A 17,926-nucleotide genomic window follows, 5' to 3' on the forward strand; every position below is an offset into this window, starting at 1 on the left:
AGGGGAGGAGAGGAGAGGAGAGGAGAGGAGAGGAGAGGAGAGGAGAGGAGAGGAGAGGAGAGGAGAGGAGAGGAGAGGAGAGGAGAGGAGAGGAGAGGAGAGGAGAGGAGAGGAGAGGAGAGGAGAGGAGAGGAGAGGAGAGGAGAGGAGAGGAGAGGAGAGGAGAGGAGAGGAGAGGAGAGGAGAGGAGAGGAGAGGAGAGGAGAGGAGAGGAGAGGAGAGGAGAGGAGAGGAGGACAGAGAGAGGGAGAGACAGAGAGACTGAGTGAGGTCCTGATGATGAATTCAGTTTTTAATAAAGTCTGAGACAAAGTCTTTTCCTGAGAGGGAAGGGTAAGATGATACAGTTTGAAAATTCTGAATGCAAAGGGATAATAAAAAAGAATCAACTTAGGATGAGTTAGAGTAATGGGCAGCTATGAGGACTTAATTGAGAATATGTATCATAAATTTGTAGAAGACCCCAATAGTATGGGTCTTCTATTGACATTCAGCAACACAAATAAATGGGAGTAAAGCAGACAAGTATGGAGATAATCTAAGATTAGACATGGGAATGTTTGAAAAATAATAGGATAAGGGGTTGGGTGCAAGGGTCTCAAGGAAAGATAATAGTCTAAATTCTCCTGCTTAAGTATAGGTTAAAGATTTGAAGGAAGGAATGAGAAACCAGAGCAAGGATGATGACTTGGGAAAGTACAGAGGAAAAAGTGACTGAAGGTTGTAATGATAATGGAGAATGAATTTAGCTAGAGTTAGAAGTATAGCCAGAGATGTAAGGATGTTAATGTAAGGATGATTATCTCAGGAAGAGGAATTTCAGGCATGAAGAATGGTCCTAAAACAACCAAAGTAAAGATGGTCAAGAGTATGAACATCTCTGTGTTGGAGTGAAGATACAGATTTTGAGAGTTGAGTCAGAAGTAAAGTTATTTGAAGGAACACTAATATGTAAATTGAAATTCCCCACGATAAAGGTAAGGACTATGGTAAAAAGAAATGCTATTTCCCTTTAGAAAGAAGGGAAAGTGGCCTAGGATGTGGTAGATAACAGTCAGAAAGATTTGGATAGGATGATGCAACATGATACAACAGAATGAAATGAACTTGAAAGGAGCAAAGGTTGCTGATAATAGGGGGAGGGATTGTAAATCGCTAGGAGGAGTAAGAAGTTTGCCTTTCTTGTCCAGTGTATACAGGGATATGAGTGAAGTACACCCAGTACTAGAGAGAGTGGCTTGGAAAGTAGCATCTTCTAGGGAGAGCTGAGTTTATGAGATTGCAAGAGAGGAAAAAGTGTTAGATTATGAAAACTAATATGTTAGACAGCTTCCTTTTTTAGCTGTTCATTTCATTTGCTGATAATCTCATAACCTGAGATCCAATAAAAATCAAATCAGGAAACACATGAGATTTTAATAAAATTATAAAGCTGATGAGACTGATAAAGAAGAAAAGGAGTAAGTTCTCTATAGAAACAGATGAGGCTGCATAGGGTACTCTCCTATTGTCTCAGATTTTGAAAAAAACATAAAAATATGAAAATAAGGCAACATGTTCAAAGTAGCTTGAACTTATAAGACTACTGCTAAGAAAGTTTAAGTATAGTAATTGTGAGGGGATTTTTTTTTGCAAGGCAATAGGGTTAAATGACTTCCCTAGCTGCCCCCAATTGTTGAAGGATTTTCAAATTATTTTTGGGTAAGAAGTATGAAAAGAAGAAAAAAGTCTATTGTTTGAAGTGAAGGGGACAGAGAAAAAGCAGGACTACTGATTCCTATTTGTTTCCATCTTATTGATCAAGGCAAATGATCTTTAGAATGAAAAAACTAGAAAAGAACTAGAACAAGACTAGAACAAGGATAAAATTAAAACCAAGACAGTAAGTTCATGTTTCTCGGTCACTGAAAAATAACTTTACATGATTCTCAAAGGACTGGAACTGGTCAGTGAGGGAATAATGCATAATGGAGAATAAGAAACATGTCAAACATCATTCTAATTTTTTAAAAAAGGGAGAAAAGGCAGAGAAGATGAATTCCAGACAGAGAGACAGAGAGAGAGAGAGAGAGAGAGAGAGAGAGGGAGGGAGAGGGGAGGGGAGGGGAGGGGAGGGGAGGGGAGGGGAGGGGAGGGGAGGAGAGGAGAGGGGAGGAGAGGAGAGGGGAGGAGAGGAGAGGAGAGGAGAGGAGAGGGGAGGAGAGGAGAGGAGAGGAGAGGAGAGGAGAGGGGAGGAGAGGAGAGGGGAGGAGAGGGGAGGATAACAGCACTGGCAGATGAAACCCTATAGGTCAGACTCTGGGTCCAAGAGAAGTGTAGAATAGAATACATTTAGAAAGGAAATTAGTATGCCCTGGGAGTTCCCATGAGGCATCTTGGTTACTCAGTGGATAGAGTGCTGGACCTGGATTCAGGAAAATCTGAATTCAAATTTGACCTCACTTACTAGCTGTGTGACTCTAGACCAGTCATTTAATCTCTGTTTTCCTTTATCCACTGGATTAGGATACATCAAACCACTCCAGTATCTTTGCCAAGAAATCCTATGGACTAGTAACACTGGCATGCTCTGGTGCATAGGATTATAAAGATCTGGACAAAACTGAATAACCAAACAAAAACAACAGTAATTTCCATGGATCTATCATACCCAGGTCATGCTAGATTAATTTTATTTCCTATGTCAAGAATTATTAGACTGGTAACTAGTCACTCATGTTAATCTTATAGACAGAATGGAGAAATAAAGGCATGGTAGTAGAGTTAAGTATATTTTTACCTAGTTCAATATTCAGGTGTGCTGTGCTCAATTCTAGGTCTTATCCTGTTCTGTATTTTTATCAATGACTTTTATGAAGAGATTGCTATAATTCTGATGGAAAGTCAAAGGAGCAAGTGGCAGAAAGCTAGGAGAGACAATTTATTAATTGACTAGATAACAGCATCGGGGTCCAAAGAGATCTTCCCCTATTAGAATAATCAACTTATCTAATAATTCATAATTTACTCAAATTCTACATTTGGGCTAAAAAGAAGCAATGACAAAATCACAGGCTTGGAAAAGATGTGACTGGACAGAAATTTGTATAATAACAACTTACATTTGTATAATTCTTTTTGATTTATAAAATTTTTTTACTATTTAACCCATGGGACTCATGTGATCATAGAATTCATTATGTCATATTTTAAAAAAATTATTAAATGCTTACCATGAGCTAAGCTCTAGAGGAGGTAGGTAATTTATTTGCCTTCAGGTAGCTCCCAATCTACAAGGGGGAAGTACAGGCCCTCCCTCATACCACACAGTCACTCTAACTCAAGTTCTCATTATTTCTTCCTGGAATATTACAGCAGCCTCCTAATTATTCCTTCTGCTTCCAGTTTTTGTCTTCATGAAGACTTAATATAAAACAAACTGACGATTCAGAGAATACAGTGGTAAGACCACATCATATCATTCCTCTGTTCAAGAAGTTCTTATTGCTTCTAGGACTAAGTGCAAATTCTTCGAGAACATTTATACCCCTAAGAAATTTGACTCCAACCTATTTTTCCAGGGTCATTACATATTACACTATCTCATGCACTTTGTATTCCATCAGATCAGACCACTTGCTGTTTTCCATACATGATTTGCATTTCTTTTCTATGTCTCTGAACTGGCTCCTCAAAAACTATCCTGACCTTTGCTCACCTCAGCATTTTGGAAGTCTCAACTCAAGCGCTATCTCCTGATTCCTCTCATTCTTAGTGTTTTCTCCCAGCAAAATAAAGCCAAGATAGCTGAGAAGATATTAAGCCAAAAACTAATTGTTCTAAATAAATTTGTTTTGTTGTCTACTGATAAATTTGTTGTTCGGTCATTTCAGTCATGTATGATGCTTTATGATCCCATTTGGAGGTTTCTTGGCAAAGTTACTGGAGTAGTTTGTCATTTTCTTCTTTTGTTCATTTTACAGATGAGGAAACTGAGGCAAATAGGGGTTAAGTGACTTGTCCAGGGTCACACAGACACTCAGGTCTTTCTGATCCAGGCCCAGCTGTCTATCCACTAAGGCACCTAGTAGTCCATCTCCTGAAAAGGAATTCTCCATAATTTTGAAAGAACTGTAATTGGAGAATGTAGGAATTCTAGAAAATGAGAAAAATTTCATATCCTGGAGAAAAAAAGGTAAGGCAGCATTCATTTTGCATAAAGCTGTATTTATTTCTCTGTGTACAGATTATTTCCTCCTAACAATGTAAGCCCACAGAACTCAAAGTTTGTCTTTTTTTTTTTTTTTGGTTTGCATAAGCCATCAAATCTTTTATCTCTATAAAATGAGGAGGTGGAATGAAATGACTTTAAAGGCCTTTGCCAGCTCTAAATCTATGATCCTAAGTAGGGAAAATATTTTATCAGCTTAGTTTTGAATTTGTCCTGTGCTCTTTATTTGGTTTTCCTCTTTTACCAAAGAAATAAATGGGAGGAGAAAAGATGAATTGCCACAAAGCAAAAACAAGACATACCTGATGGACCCATGCTTCTTAAGAATTTGGACAATGTCAAGAGAATGTGAAGAAAAGGGGAAAGAATAGAGGAACAGGAACTGTGCTAAATGCTTTTCAGATATTTCCTCATTTAATCCTCACAAAAACTCTATGATAAAGATACTATTATTATCCTCACTTTATTGTTAAGGAAATCAGACCAGACAGAAGCTAAAGGACAAGTCCAAGGTAATACAGTTATTAAGTGTCCCAGCACAATGCGTAAGATCTCACTGTGGCAAATTTCTAGGTAGAGAAATGGACAAGAATCACACAGGCTAGAAGTCACATAGATATGGAAAAGCTGTGACCTTCATTACTGAAGGATTACTCATATTGATAAGATGACAGGTGCAATGGGATATTCAAGTCTTTTTTTCACTTTGGAGAACAAAATAGTTGATAAAAACTATTCTAACCCTTCACAGGTTAAGAAGTCCTTAGCTTCTGAAGCTTTGTACTGAAAATTGTTTTTGACATCTATTTTTGTAACTTCTAGTATGTTTAAGAATTCTTCTTTTCCCAATCATCTAATTGAGGAAATATCATATTATTCGCATGTACAGGGAATCAACTTCTGGTGTGATGAAATAGTTTGTCATCTAAGCCATGTGGGTAATTGTATCATCTCCCCTTCCTAGGAGGGACTGATATAAAATGATTTTTTTCCCTGGGCTTTTAGTGAAATTGCAAAGAAAAAGGCTGTAAATGGCGAGGGGGGGGGAGTTCAAATAAAATTCTCCTGGGATAAAGTTAATTACCCTGGAATTTTGCTATAAGGCAATGGATTGATGTTATAGTGAAACTCATGCTATAATGATATCCTTCAATTACTTTCATGATGGTGTCTAAGGCATACTTATTTAACAGAGAAGTAATTAAATTACCCAGAGTCTGACCTATAGGGTTTCATCTGCCAGTGCTGTTATCCTAAGGTATTTTATATACTTGGATATTTTCTGTTTCCCTTATCTTTATAGTTGGACCAATTACACTGACTAAGTCCATTACTATAACTAGTACTGGGGGTAGAGGGGAATCTAATCATAATTAGAAAATAGTGGAAAATAGTTGATAATTATTAACATAAATGAATGGGAGAATTTTACAGGTCATTGTAATCCTATAAAAACATTAGATCAGTATTAAAGTATATTTTAAAAATTAAAATAATAAATTATAATTTTCAATTATTTGATTATTTAAAAAATCAGAAAACATACCATCAAAGGAACTTATGACCAGAAAAGGAGGTCATCTTAGCTAGAATGAAACTAGAATTTAAGTCCTGATAAGTGTCTGCCACTATGCTAGACACTTGGTAATTATTATCTAGTTTGACCTGTACCCTAGAAAGCAATGTATCCCTACTTTACAGCTGAGGAAACTAAGGCAGCCAGCATTGAAGTGACTTATCCAGGGTGACATACTGAAGGGAGTGAAGCTGGATTTTAATTCTAGTCTTCCTGAATCCAGGTCAATGCCTTTCTATACACCATGCTAATTAGCTGCCTGAATACTATATTGGTATCTATACCCCATGAATTTTCTAATAGTAAAAGAATCAGAGGAAGGATTGTTAGGGCATGGAATAGAATTTTCTCTAGAATTATTTATGTATGTAAAATTGAAACATTCTGATATTGCAATAGATGATATAAGGGAATCTTCTAGCCTCAGAACCTGAAATTTTTAGAACTATATAGATAACAATTGAAAAGGATGAGGACTTACCTATGAATAAAATACCTAACGGATAAGAAATAACCACTGAAATAAGAAATTCAGTCTAAATTAACTCAAAGAGTAGATTGAATGGAAAAAAAGAAGTCAAGGTATAATGTAGCCAGCTTTCCCTTAGTGGTAGCAGGAATAATCTATGGGTTGAATGCTAGCTGTTGAGGTCATCCACCTATTTCTCTAATGTTCAACTCCTCCTTGATTCACTTTTGAGATCCCTGAATCAGATGATAGGGAATTAACTAATCATCTCCATTGAGGTGTACTCTGAGGCCATTAGCTGTGTTCAACTTGGATATGTTGTCTGTTCCCATAACCACCTCCTTCATCCCAGGTACTTGAGGACAAAAAAAATCAGTGCCAAGTCAGGGAGTAGGCGAACTTTTTAAATGATAATGGTTAGGCCTAGTAAACAAAGGGGTGAAGATTCTGGATATGCTGAACTAAGTGACCCTATGTGATTTTATAAGATGGTTTCAAAGCAGACTTGCTAAAAAAGTTAGAAATATGAAGAATAAAAATGAACCTGGGCAGGGGCGGGGTACCATCAAACCTAGAGAGGAGCAGTGACTGCAGATCAAGCAGCAGACCATAAAACAATCACCTATCACCAGATGACTGCTGGTCAGATAAGTAGAATGTACCACTTAAGGGAAGACAACAAAGGGCATCCTTGGGCATTTGTTCCTGGAATTTGTGGTGGACAGAAGACCTTTAGCAGCTTAGCTGTAACTACATGCAGTCCATTTTAGAGGAAGGAGCCAACTTAAATCTGGCTTCCTTGGTGAGGTACTAGCAAGAGTTCAAAAACTGGTAATGCTAGGGATGTGGTTACAGTTTCACTTGTACTATGAATGCTTTCAAACTTCAAAATATAGTCTGAGCTACTGCTGCTGCTCCAGCAAGTTGGTTAGAATCACAAACAATGTGATTCTAAAATTGCTTGGCAGAATTAGGTCACTGAACTATGCAAAGAACTGGTGAACTTGGGAATTTTCTCCACTAACAAAGATGACCACCCATCCAGTAAAGCTGCTTATCATCCATGGCATTGTATGATCATAACTGAAAGACAGCTTAAAAGCCAACTAGTACAACGTCCTTTCATTTTACAGATAAGAAAACTAAAATCCAGCTTGGGAACAAGAACATGAATTCAAATTTGGCCTCAGACATACTATTTTACCAGCTATGTGACTGTGGGCAAGTCACTTAACTTCAGTCTGTTTCAGTTTCCTCAACTGTAAATTGGGTATAATATACCTAATAATAATAATCCTCCTTAAATTGTGAGGATTAAAGGACATAAAAACTAGAAAGTCCTTACTTGGCATAGAATTAGCACATTAGGCATTAAATAAGTTTTGTCTTTTAAGTAACTTATCTGAAGCTGCATACATCATATGTAAGAGACAGGGTCTGCACCCATATTCTCTAGCATTAGAGGCAGCACTTTTTCCTTTGTACCAGGTAACCCATTAGTACTTTACTAGCTAAACCCCAAGGATCTGCCTAAGGCATCTAGAGATTAAGTTATTTGCCAAAAGTCACTCAATGCATACTTTAGGTGAACTTTGAACCCAGATCTTTTTGACCTTAAATTCAATATTTTATCTATTACTGGATTATTTCCTATTGGAAGATCCTTGTTTTTCTTTCCATCTTTTTTTTTCTTTCTGTCATTCTAGAGAGGAATGCTGAATTTGATAGTTAAAATAGAAAGCCACTTTTAATTTTGTATGCCATGATTTACATGCTGCCCTAATATCATGTTATTAATTAATGTTTATGAATATTTTATACCATATAGCTTATTCTTAGGGCTGGCTGATGATTTCTCCAAGGTCTCCTCATTCCATTGGGGGGGGGAAAAGCAAATACCAAATTGGTATCTGAATACATTATTTTAAGTATCGAGTGAGAATCCCTCTCTTAAGTTTTCAGTTAAGAGATGTTCCATATGAAAGAAATGGGAAATTGAGGACTCTTCAGCTACAGGGACTCAGATTTCCTATTAACAACAATATCTTTAGATCTATTTTTTTTGTTAGAAGGTCTGCAAGTCTTTCTCAACTCTAAACAGTACTGTCAGTCTGTGAGGAATGAGGAAGATACAGGCATTCTGGCAAAGATAGGAACATGTTAATTATCCTCTCTTCTATACCATCATGGGTTCCATTCTTCAGGGTTTAGTTCTTCCCTTGAAGTCTGCTGGGGGATGAGAGTAAGAAAGGAGAGAGAAAATCAGGAAACTCCTTACATCAATTCAACCAGTATCTATGTGAACCTTGATGGGCCAGAGAAAAAGAGAAGGGAGGAAGAAGCAAAGAGATAAGAAACAAAACAAAGGAAAGGAGAAAAAGCTATTTTAAAAAACAAACTGGACTTTTGAAATAACCTTTAAAATTATGAGGAATTAACTGAAATTTAAAGTTAAATTTATCAGCCATGAAGTGGAGAAGCACTCCCCTTTTTAAACTTTCTTTGATGGTTTTATTACTTATTTTTCACATCCGTGTTTGCCATTTATCCTTCCACCAAGAACACCTGTGTTTCTCCTCTGTATTTCTCCCTAGTCTTTCTACTCAAGCAATTCAAAATACATTCCTGTTTGAACAGATTTATAAAAGTCTTTGGTAGAGATCACCCCTGAGGCTGCAGGAAAATATCCCATTTATCATCCATCACTTAGCAGATCTCTGAGAAAAGATGAGCAGAACAACAGTGATTCATGTAACTTGCAACATGCTTCCCTATTTAATGGCTCACTCGTTTACAAAAAATCAGAACTTAGACACCTCTAGGATATTTTACTGGAAGCATCATCAACTACATATGCTAGCTTATGAATTTACTGGAACAGAGAAGATTATTTTTGAAGGCTGTGTATACCACCAAGAAAGGAAGAGTGGAAGATATAGGGAATGTCCTCAAATTCAGGAACACCTAGAATAGAATGTATTTGGTAAGAGTATTAAAGTTAGGTGATGAAAAACAGCTCTAAGGCAAAGGGCTTTAAGGTTCAAATTGCCCAATCAAATTAAAACATTTCAATTCAACATTCATTAAGCGCCTGTTATGAGACAGGCAAAGTCCTGGGCATTGAAGATATAAAGACAAAAATTCAATCTCATTCCTGGAGGAGTTATAGTTTCATAAAGAGGATACAGGTTGATGGGTGAGGGAAGAAAATCAGGGGAGCAGCAAGAGTTGTAATAATCACAGGTTTCATGGAAAATATGGCAAAAAGCTCAACTTTCATTTCAAAAGAAAAATAAATGATCCTACAATAAGTAGCTCTACAATGTGTTCACATACCATTTTATTTGTTCTATCAAGGTCCACTTTAAATCATGCAAGTTCAAAATCTAGGTACTCTATATACATTTGTTAGTTTCATAGGAGATTGTTAGCTCTTCAATAATCGATGATTTGACAGTATCTACTGCTTTATTTTCTTTAAATTTTGTATATTATACAAATAATATATATTATATATTATACAATACTATATATGTACATATATATGCAATATTATATATATTTGTATATTAAGTTTTTATCTGATCTGTTCTTTGTCAAATACCAAGGTGTTGAACAAGAAAAATATTTCTGTTGGCATCTTGAAATACTTACATAATATCCAAGTAGAATTTGAAAATAGAGTTGCCTTTAATTGGGGGGAGACAACTGAATTTAAAATTGCCACTATACAAATAAAACAAAAAATTTAAAAAATTCAAACAGGGCATTTGCTTTGCCTAGATTTTTTTCTCTAAAGGTTAATTAAAATAAAAGGCTGATAACTATGTTCTTGCTAAAAAAGCTTCCATATCTACTATCTACATTTCAAGCTTTCCTTCTGGACTAATCAATCAATAAACATTTATTAAGCCCTTGCAATTTGCCAAGCATTAGACCAGGAGTAGAGAGGTACAAAGAATGAAACAATCCCTACCCACAAGAAGCCAAGTGTCTCTTAGTCAAACCCAACTACATGCTGCCAGTATCTTATTATTCTTTATGTTCTCTTAAAACAAGATCTTTCTAAGGGGAAACAAAGAAAATAGTTTTGAAAAGAATTCAAAGGGAAGGGAAATTCAACTTCAGTAGTCAACTTCAGGAGCAGATGAAATCTGAAGAGAAGTTCAAACAATGTGCTTGCCACTTCTGTGATTCTGAGGCTCTGATGGGACTAACACTCACCTTCCAATTCTCTACAAGAATTCACCTAACACATATTCCTAAATCCAAAAAAAACCCACTAAAAGATGAGAGCTAAAAGAGTACTGAAATCCCACCTGATGGTCTGGAAAACTCAAACAAAACAATCTCTACCTTATCCAGAGGGATTTTAAAGATATTATAAAACTCACCCTTGAAGGGCAGCAACTATTGCCCCTCTTTTATTGCAAGAGAATTAAAATGAAATGCTTTATTTTAAACCAAGATTTTCAGATCCAAACTCCCTTTAAGCCTAACATGTTCTTTAAAAATGCTTAACAGTTTGAAATAAACATATTCCAGGTTATATTTAGAATATCAGAAATGTTATTTAAAAATAACATAAGAAAACAAAATAAAAAACAGAAGGAATCAAGAATATCAAAATCTGACTTATCATATTATAACTAAGACCTAGACAGGCTTTCCCCCCACCCCTTCTCTATATTTATTCATAGTGTAGCACGCTCTCTTACTAATCAAAAAGAAATTACTGTACCCATCCTGTAGGTAGGTTGTCTCTATGCTGCAAAAGATGAGAAACCAAATAAATGTAATTTCTGGCTTGCCTTTTGTAAATGTTAATGAGAGTTGTCATGTCATGGAAATGACAGGTTGCCCAACTGCCAATGAAGCCTATGAATAGACACTGGATGACTAATTGGGGGCTGAAAGTTTTCAGATTGCAATGCAGTCTATACAGAGGGGTAATTTGGTGGTGTGTAGAAAGAATGCTGGGCCTGGAATCAGGAAGACTCATCTTTCTAATTTCAAATCTGGTCTCAGATCCTGAGTACCTGTATGACTCTGGGCAAGTCTCTTTAACCTTGATTGTCTCAGTTTCCTCACTAACCGAATTGGAGAAGGAAATGGCCAATCTCTGCCAAGAAAACCTCAAATGGGGTCATGACTGACTAGTCATAACTGAAAAATGACTGAAGAAAATGTGTATAGATTTTCACAATAAGATTATCAAGGAACAAGTTGTTTTTTTTTCAGTTGTGTGATTATAAACTAGAGGTTGGCAGACTACTAGAGGTGGTACTTTTAACTACCCTTGTTTCATAGAAAGTGAATTTCATCACCCCCCAGAAATGTTGCCTGAAGCACAGACAAGATTTCTGCCATTTTTGTCTCTCCCCCAATAGCAACACTTTAAGTTAGGAATGCAGAAAGCTGAGGTTTGGGCAGAGTTCTTGAGTCATAGAAGACAGTAAAGTCAAACCAACAAACCAACAAATATTCAACAACCACTGTGAACCTCAGTTCCTCATGTTTATAGTGAGGGGGACTGGACTGGATGATTTCTAAGTTCTAATCCATCTCTAAACCTATGATGATGATAAGTATTGCTACTTACTGATGATCCTACAATATTGATGCTTACTGTAGTCCTTGACAATAGGGAATTATCTTGCTCATTTTCAGATAAAGAATGAAGAACCTTGTTTGGATTACAGAAAATTTTGACTGGTTGGTGTATTGAGGCCTCTTCCTTTCATCCTATTCAGATTAAAGGAAGTAGAGACAAATAGATTCCAAAACCCACTCCCACAGAAAATATTGCAAAATACTCATTACTACTGTCATTCCTGTAAGATTTATAATTATTAAATATCCATGAGTAATGAGAGGAAAAAGAACTAAAGTGTTATTTTAAAATTTTGCTTGCTTTTTTGCAGAACATAAAGAATTTAGCCAAACTATGGACAAGGTATCATCTTACCATCGCATGGGGCACAAACTGAAACCGTACCGGTCTGCACTAGAAAAGAGCTGGCAATGTACTCATCATCAGTGTCAGAGTCCTGAACTGGCTGGATGGCACTAGTACTTAGCAACCACCTCTGGTTGTCATGGAGATTGGGTGATGGAGGAGGGGAATGTGTATGCTCAATAACTGATGGACTAGATGAGGAGGATGGCATGGGAGGACCTAGGAAAAAATAAAAAAAAAACAATTTCAAATATGGATCAAAATAATGTACAAGGGACCGATCAAGTCCTCACTATTTTATTATGAAGAAACTGATTTAAAGAAAAGAACAATAATATAATCTATTTAAATTGATAATACCAAATAAAGGATTCCATAAACAGTTTTAAAGTATGATAAGACAAAGTAATTATAAGCAGAAATTTGACATGACTCCTTCAGGATTTAAACCTGTTACACTGTACTCTAATTTTCTACAATGGATAACTCTGCAGTGTCTAAAATTAAGAACTCACAGTTTGTTCTGGACTAAGCAGGCAGAAATGTTTGCAAAGCAAACATACATACACCTGCATGATTCCTCTGCTTTACTATAATTCATTGTGTTACTGAACAAATAAGCAGATGCGAGTAGCCATAGGTCAAGATCCCTGTCTGCTCATAAGAATTAATCAGGTAAGCCCAACTAAGAAATAACTGGGAAGACATTTATTTTGTGAAACATACATGTTCCCAATGCAGAGAAATTTGGTACTCTAAATTGATTCAGCAGAGGTCACTAGCATCAAAAGTTTAAAAAGAAAATCAGTATCACAGACTTTTGAAATCAGATGTAAACTCAAAGATCCTGTTCTTGGAGTTCTATCTATATTTGCAGGATTCTCTCTAGAACCTTACTGACACATGTTCATCCTGCCTTCTCTTAAAAACCTCCCCCCCCGGGTCAGCTAGATGGTGTAGTAGCTAGAGCACTGGCCCTGGAGTCAGGAGGACCTGAGTTCAAATCCAGCCTCAAACACTTAATAATTACCTAGCTGTGTGGCCTTGGGCAAGTCACTTAACCTCACTGCCTAGAAAAACAAAACAAAAAAAACCCCAAACCCTCCTCCATTCCTCCAGAGACCCTTTCACTTTTGAACAATTCTGTTAAGAGGTTTTGCCTTAAATAGAGCCTAAATTTGCTTTCCCAAAACCTCCATTCATTTTTCCTAATGCAGTATTCCAGAATCAATTAATCTTAATTATTCTTACATCTTTTAAAAACTTTAATGTTACATATTCTGCATTTTTTACTACATTCTCTTTCTTCTATCTTCAACCTTTGCAGGGTCTTTCTCCCTGCCTGCAAACATGTACGAATTTTCTTTTTTTGACACAAACATTCTTCCTTCAACTTTTCAGTGGACTCAGATTTCCATTTCTTTCCTCATCATCCCTTTCCTTGCTATGAATGTTGAATCAAATCTACACTCCCCAGTTTCACTAAATTATTACCTACTTTTTCCTTAACTCTTTGTAAAGGAGCTTGTAACCCTAGCATTCTATAAAAAAATGACCTCTCAAAGATCATAAAAGCCATCTCAATTTCCAATATTAGTTACCTTTTTCAGAAACAAAAACCTTAATGTTCCTGAACCATAATACTCTTAATACTTCTCTCTCCCTGGGAATCAACTGTCCTAACTTCCATGATACCATATTTGGATGAATTTACTTCTCTCTTTCTCATTTCTTTTTCTCGGTATCCTTCATTAGCTTTTTTTCCCAGTTCTTTAAATTTAAAACAGATTTTCTTTGGATTTGAATCTTAGTCTTCTCTCACTATTCAATTATCCACTCCTAAGATTTTAATTATTACTTCTATATAAATTATTTCCAAATACACACATATAATATATATGGTAAATGTTTGCAGAGTCAAATTGAATAGATTACAGATTCCCAGCCTTAAATTTCCAATTGCCTTTTGAACATTTACACCTGGAGGTACTGGCACCTCAATATGTTCAAAATTGAATTCATCATCTTTTCACCTACACTGAATGTGGTATTTTTGTATTTTATTAATAGTATTCCCTAAGTTTATTCTCCATGTTCAAAATTTCAGTCATCTTGAACTTCCTCCTAAAAGCTATATATAAACAAATAAATTTTATGAATAATAGTTTGGACATATACCTAAGTAGAAGAAATGTGTAGTTCCCAAGACTCTATGGATTATGAAATAATGAAAATGCACAGTTTCTCAGAACACATAATGGGAGACATTTACATTTAACCCCACATCAGGTTATGTAGTTGTTTGCCACACAGATTCAATCCAAAACCAAGTTGTGTGTTCAAGATATCTCTCCCCATTCCCTCCCCTCTATTCTTATTGTCAACACTCTTACTTTTCAGATTCTCATTATTTTTTTCTCTAGATCATTGAAATCCACACCTAACAGGTCTTTGCTTTTACTTTCTTTTCCTTCCAATCTACCCTACCTTTACATTGTTACCAATATCACTTTTCTAATTTACAAATTTGTTTGATGATATCACTCACTTAACAAAAAGTAACATTTCTCAACACTAACTGCTCAAAAAAGCTCAAAGGTCTTTAACAGCTCTCTACCAAATGTTTCCAAGTGACCTTTCCAGATTTTTCTTACATAATCCACCTGCTCAAATTATATTATTCATTACTTCCTAAAACCCATCCCAAGTTACCCTACATTTTCCCATTTTGCCCAAGTATTCCCTATAGGGGATGTGGAAATGATCTTCCCCATTTCTACTTCTTATCATCATTTTCATTCTTCAATTACTTTCTCTGTGAAACCTTCGCTGATCCCTCTCAGAAATAATTTCATAACATGTTGCTGCTCTTCTGCATTTACTATATTCTAATTTCATGTCATCCAATCCTATAAAATTGTTAAAACCTAAAAGACAATGTGGTTCTATTGAAAAAGTAAGGACTTTGGAGTCAGAAAACCTAAATTCAAATGCTATTCTAATACCTTATGTAAACCACTCAATTTATTTGACCTTCAGTTTCCTCATTTGTAAAATGAAAAATTTATAAAAGAGCAGGGACACTTATCCATTTTTTGTACCACTCATCACTTTTTGCAGTTTAGAAAAGCCTATTTAGAAAAGCCCCTTCTCAGAATACTTTTTAAATAATAATAATAACATTTATATAGAGTTTTAAAGTTTGCAAAGTACTTTTCAAATATTTAATTTTATCTTCATAACAACCTCAGAAGGTAGGTGCTATCATTATTCACATTTTACAAATGAGGAAAATGAGGCAGTAAGTGATTAAATGACTTGTTTGTGCCATATAATTAGTCTGTGTCTATGTCCAAATTTGAATATGTGTCTTCCTAACTTCAGGGTATGCACTGCACAATAAAATATGGAGGATTGCAAGGTACACCAATTATATTGTGATACAACTATTTTTTTTAAATCATAGACTATAGGTTTAGATGGTCTCTGAGGTTCCTCCTAAACTACAGCTATGCCTGCTTTTTTTCTCACCTATTCATACAACACAGTACTGAGTTGTTTTCTAAGAATTTCTGTTGGACATAGCTTTACTATATAACTCCTTTATATTGAACTTATTCCAAGACAGCATATGATATATATCCATGACTCTCAAGGAAGTGCAATCTATTTGGGACAAGGATACATTAATGAAAGTATTGTAAAATAATTTTAGTACTTGAAAATATTTTTGATTTCGCCACTGAGAATATTCCTTGGCCCTTAGACACAACCCTTTTAGATATAGTATCTTGATGTTTCCATGAATTGCTGTGGCCACAAGTTTGACTACCTGATTAGTCACCTTTAGAGCAATGCCAATAAAAGTGATACCAACATACAGTAAGTCCTACAGGAGTTCAGAAAAGGAAGGCAACCTTGTGGCTTGGAATAGTCTTACAAAGTACATATTAGAATTTAGTCTTGAACGACATTCAGAGAAATAGAAAATGATTTCACATGAAGAGCACAGAATTTTTTTCAAAGATTTGTATGAAAATTTGAATGATTATGTTTCTATAATATTTGTATCTAAGATATTATTTGCATATGAGTATATTTATATCTCTTCATATACGTAGAATTTATTGATAGCCTTATATAACACTGACTACTGTCAGAAACAGTACTGTAGCTATGTACCTCAAAAAGAAGTACAGAAAAGAAGCAATGTTAAGAATCTACAGGATTGGGACCACTGATAATTAATAGAATCTCTTAATTTGAGCAATGGGAAACGTTTATAATTAATTCTATTGCATGATAAATTTTCATATATATGAATGTTTAAAAAATGCTTGTTATCCTCAGTAATATATTTTGAAAGACATTTTGGTTCTTAACTATAGAGCTAGACAATTATACCTGGGGAAAAACCCACCTTACTACCACCATAAGGATTAAATTATCTCAGCTGGTGTTCCAAATAATACTAATAAAAAAGGCTGCTAATAAAGAGAAACAACTTTATGTAGGCTCCTTTTCAAGAAGAATCATGATGTTAGTATGTAAAACCTTTTTAAAATGGAACAGTTGGGGGGGGTGGGGAGAGAATTACTAAGTGGAACATCATCCCACCCATAGATGGAGCACTGTGTCTGAAAACCAAGTAAGATTAATGCCTCATTCTTAGATTTAGAAAGGACTTCACCCACAGCATTAACATAACATAACATAACATAACCTGACAACAAGGTATTAAAATGGAAAATTTTACAGTGTCATTTTACCCTCTAGTGACAGGCTCCCTTGAACAAGTAGCAGCAGAAGAGTTTTGTGGAATGTGATGACATGGTATCTTCCCTCCTTGTAAATGAGTAACACATTGTTGGTAATTCTTTGGGCTGTCTGATCCTGCTTTTTCTTTCAGACTACATGTTAAATTACTCTTGTTTTTTCTTTGTTTATGGTGTTTTTTTGTGTGTTTGTTTTGACTCCCAGTCAGATCATAACACTCTACAAGCAGAGTCCGACCTCAAAATGTAGATGATCTCCGCACAGTATGACCATTATGTCCTTCCCCTACCTGTGCTGACTTCCATTTACCTGAAAGTTTACTGTAGTACATACAGTTTGACTCATTACAAAACAAATCTCTTCATATCACAGAGAACAGAACCTTCTAGAACTGAAATATATACGTTTAGAAATATTACTATTAAAAAGCATGGCAGCTTTCCCAAGACAAATCATCCTCCCACATCCAATGTGTCCTAGGCAACTGCCTACCTAGCAATTTATTCCTAGTCCTGGCTCTGCCTATGTCATGTCAATCAATCAAACAGCAAGCATTTATTAAGTGCTTACTATGTCATAGGAACTCTCTTAAATACTAGGAATGACAAAAAATTCAAACAGACCTTGCCCTCCATGGGCTTACATTCTAAGGAGAAGACAATATATACATAAATGGTCAAATAGAAGTCACATCAGAGTAGATGAAAGGTAAACTTATAGACAAAGCACAGGCATGGGGGGAGGTGGGGGTAAGTGGGGGGTGGGGAAGAGAGGGGAGGAACAGAAAAAGGTTTTTTAAAGAAGGTTATGTTTGAGTTGAGTATGACATAGAAACATAGTAGCTCTTCCGCTACACTGGCTTGCTGTACCAAATCCAGATTGTCACTTGAGTCTCATATTGTTGTAATATGTCCACCCCTACCTCCAAAATATTCT

The 17,926-nt window shown here is 35.8% G+C and overlaps 1 protein-coding gene across 1 annotated transcript in view; it reads right to left on the reverse strand.

Annotated features, from left to right (window-relative positions):
- Nucleotides 1-17,926, reverse strand: part of TENM3 (teneurin transmembrane protein 3) — a 3,314,517-nt gene that overhangs the window by 309,101 nt on the left and 2,987,490 nt on the right. Inside the window, exon 13 of the mRNA XM_074231559.1 lies at nucleotides 12,224-12,433. Coding sequence (XP_074087660.1) covers nucleotides 12,224-12,433 — 210 coding nt within the window. The remainder of the gene's footprint in view (nucleotides 1-12,223; nucleotides 12,434-17,926) is intronic.

Source organism: Macrotis lagotis, chromosome 3 (genome assembly GCF_037893015.1).
Source record: "Macrotis lagotis isolate mMagLag1 chromosome 3, bilby.v1.9.chrom.fasta, whole genome shotgun sequence".
Classification (NCBI taxonomy): Eukaryota; Metazoa; Chordata; class Mammalia; order Peramelemorphia; family Peramelidae; genus Macrotis; species Macrotis lagotis.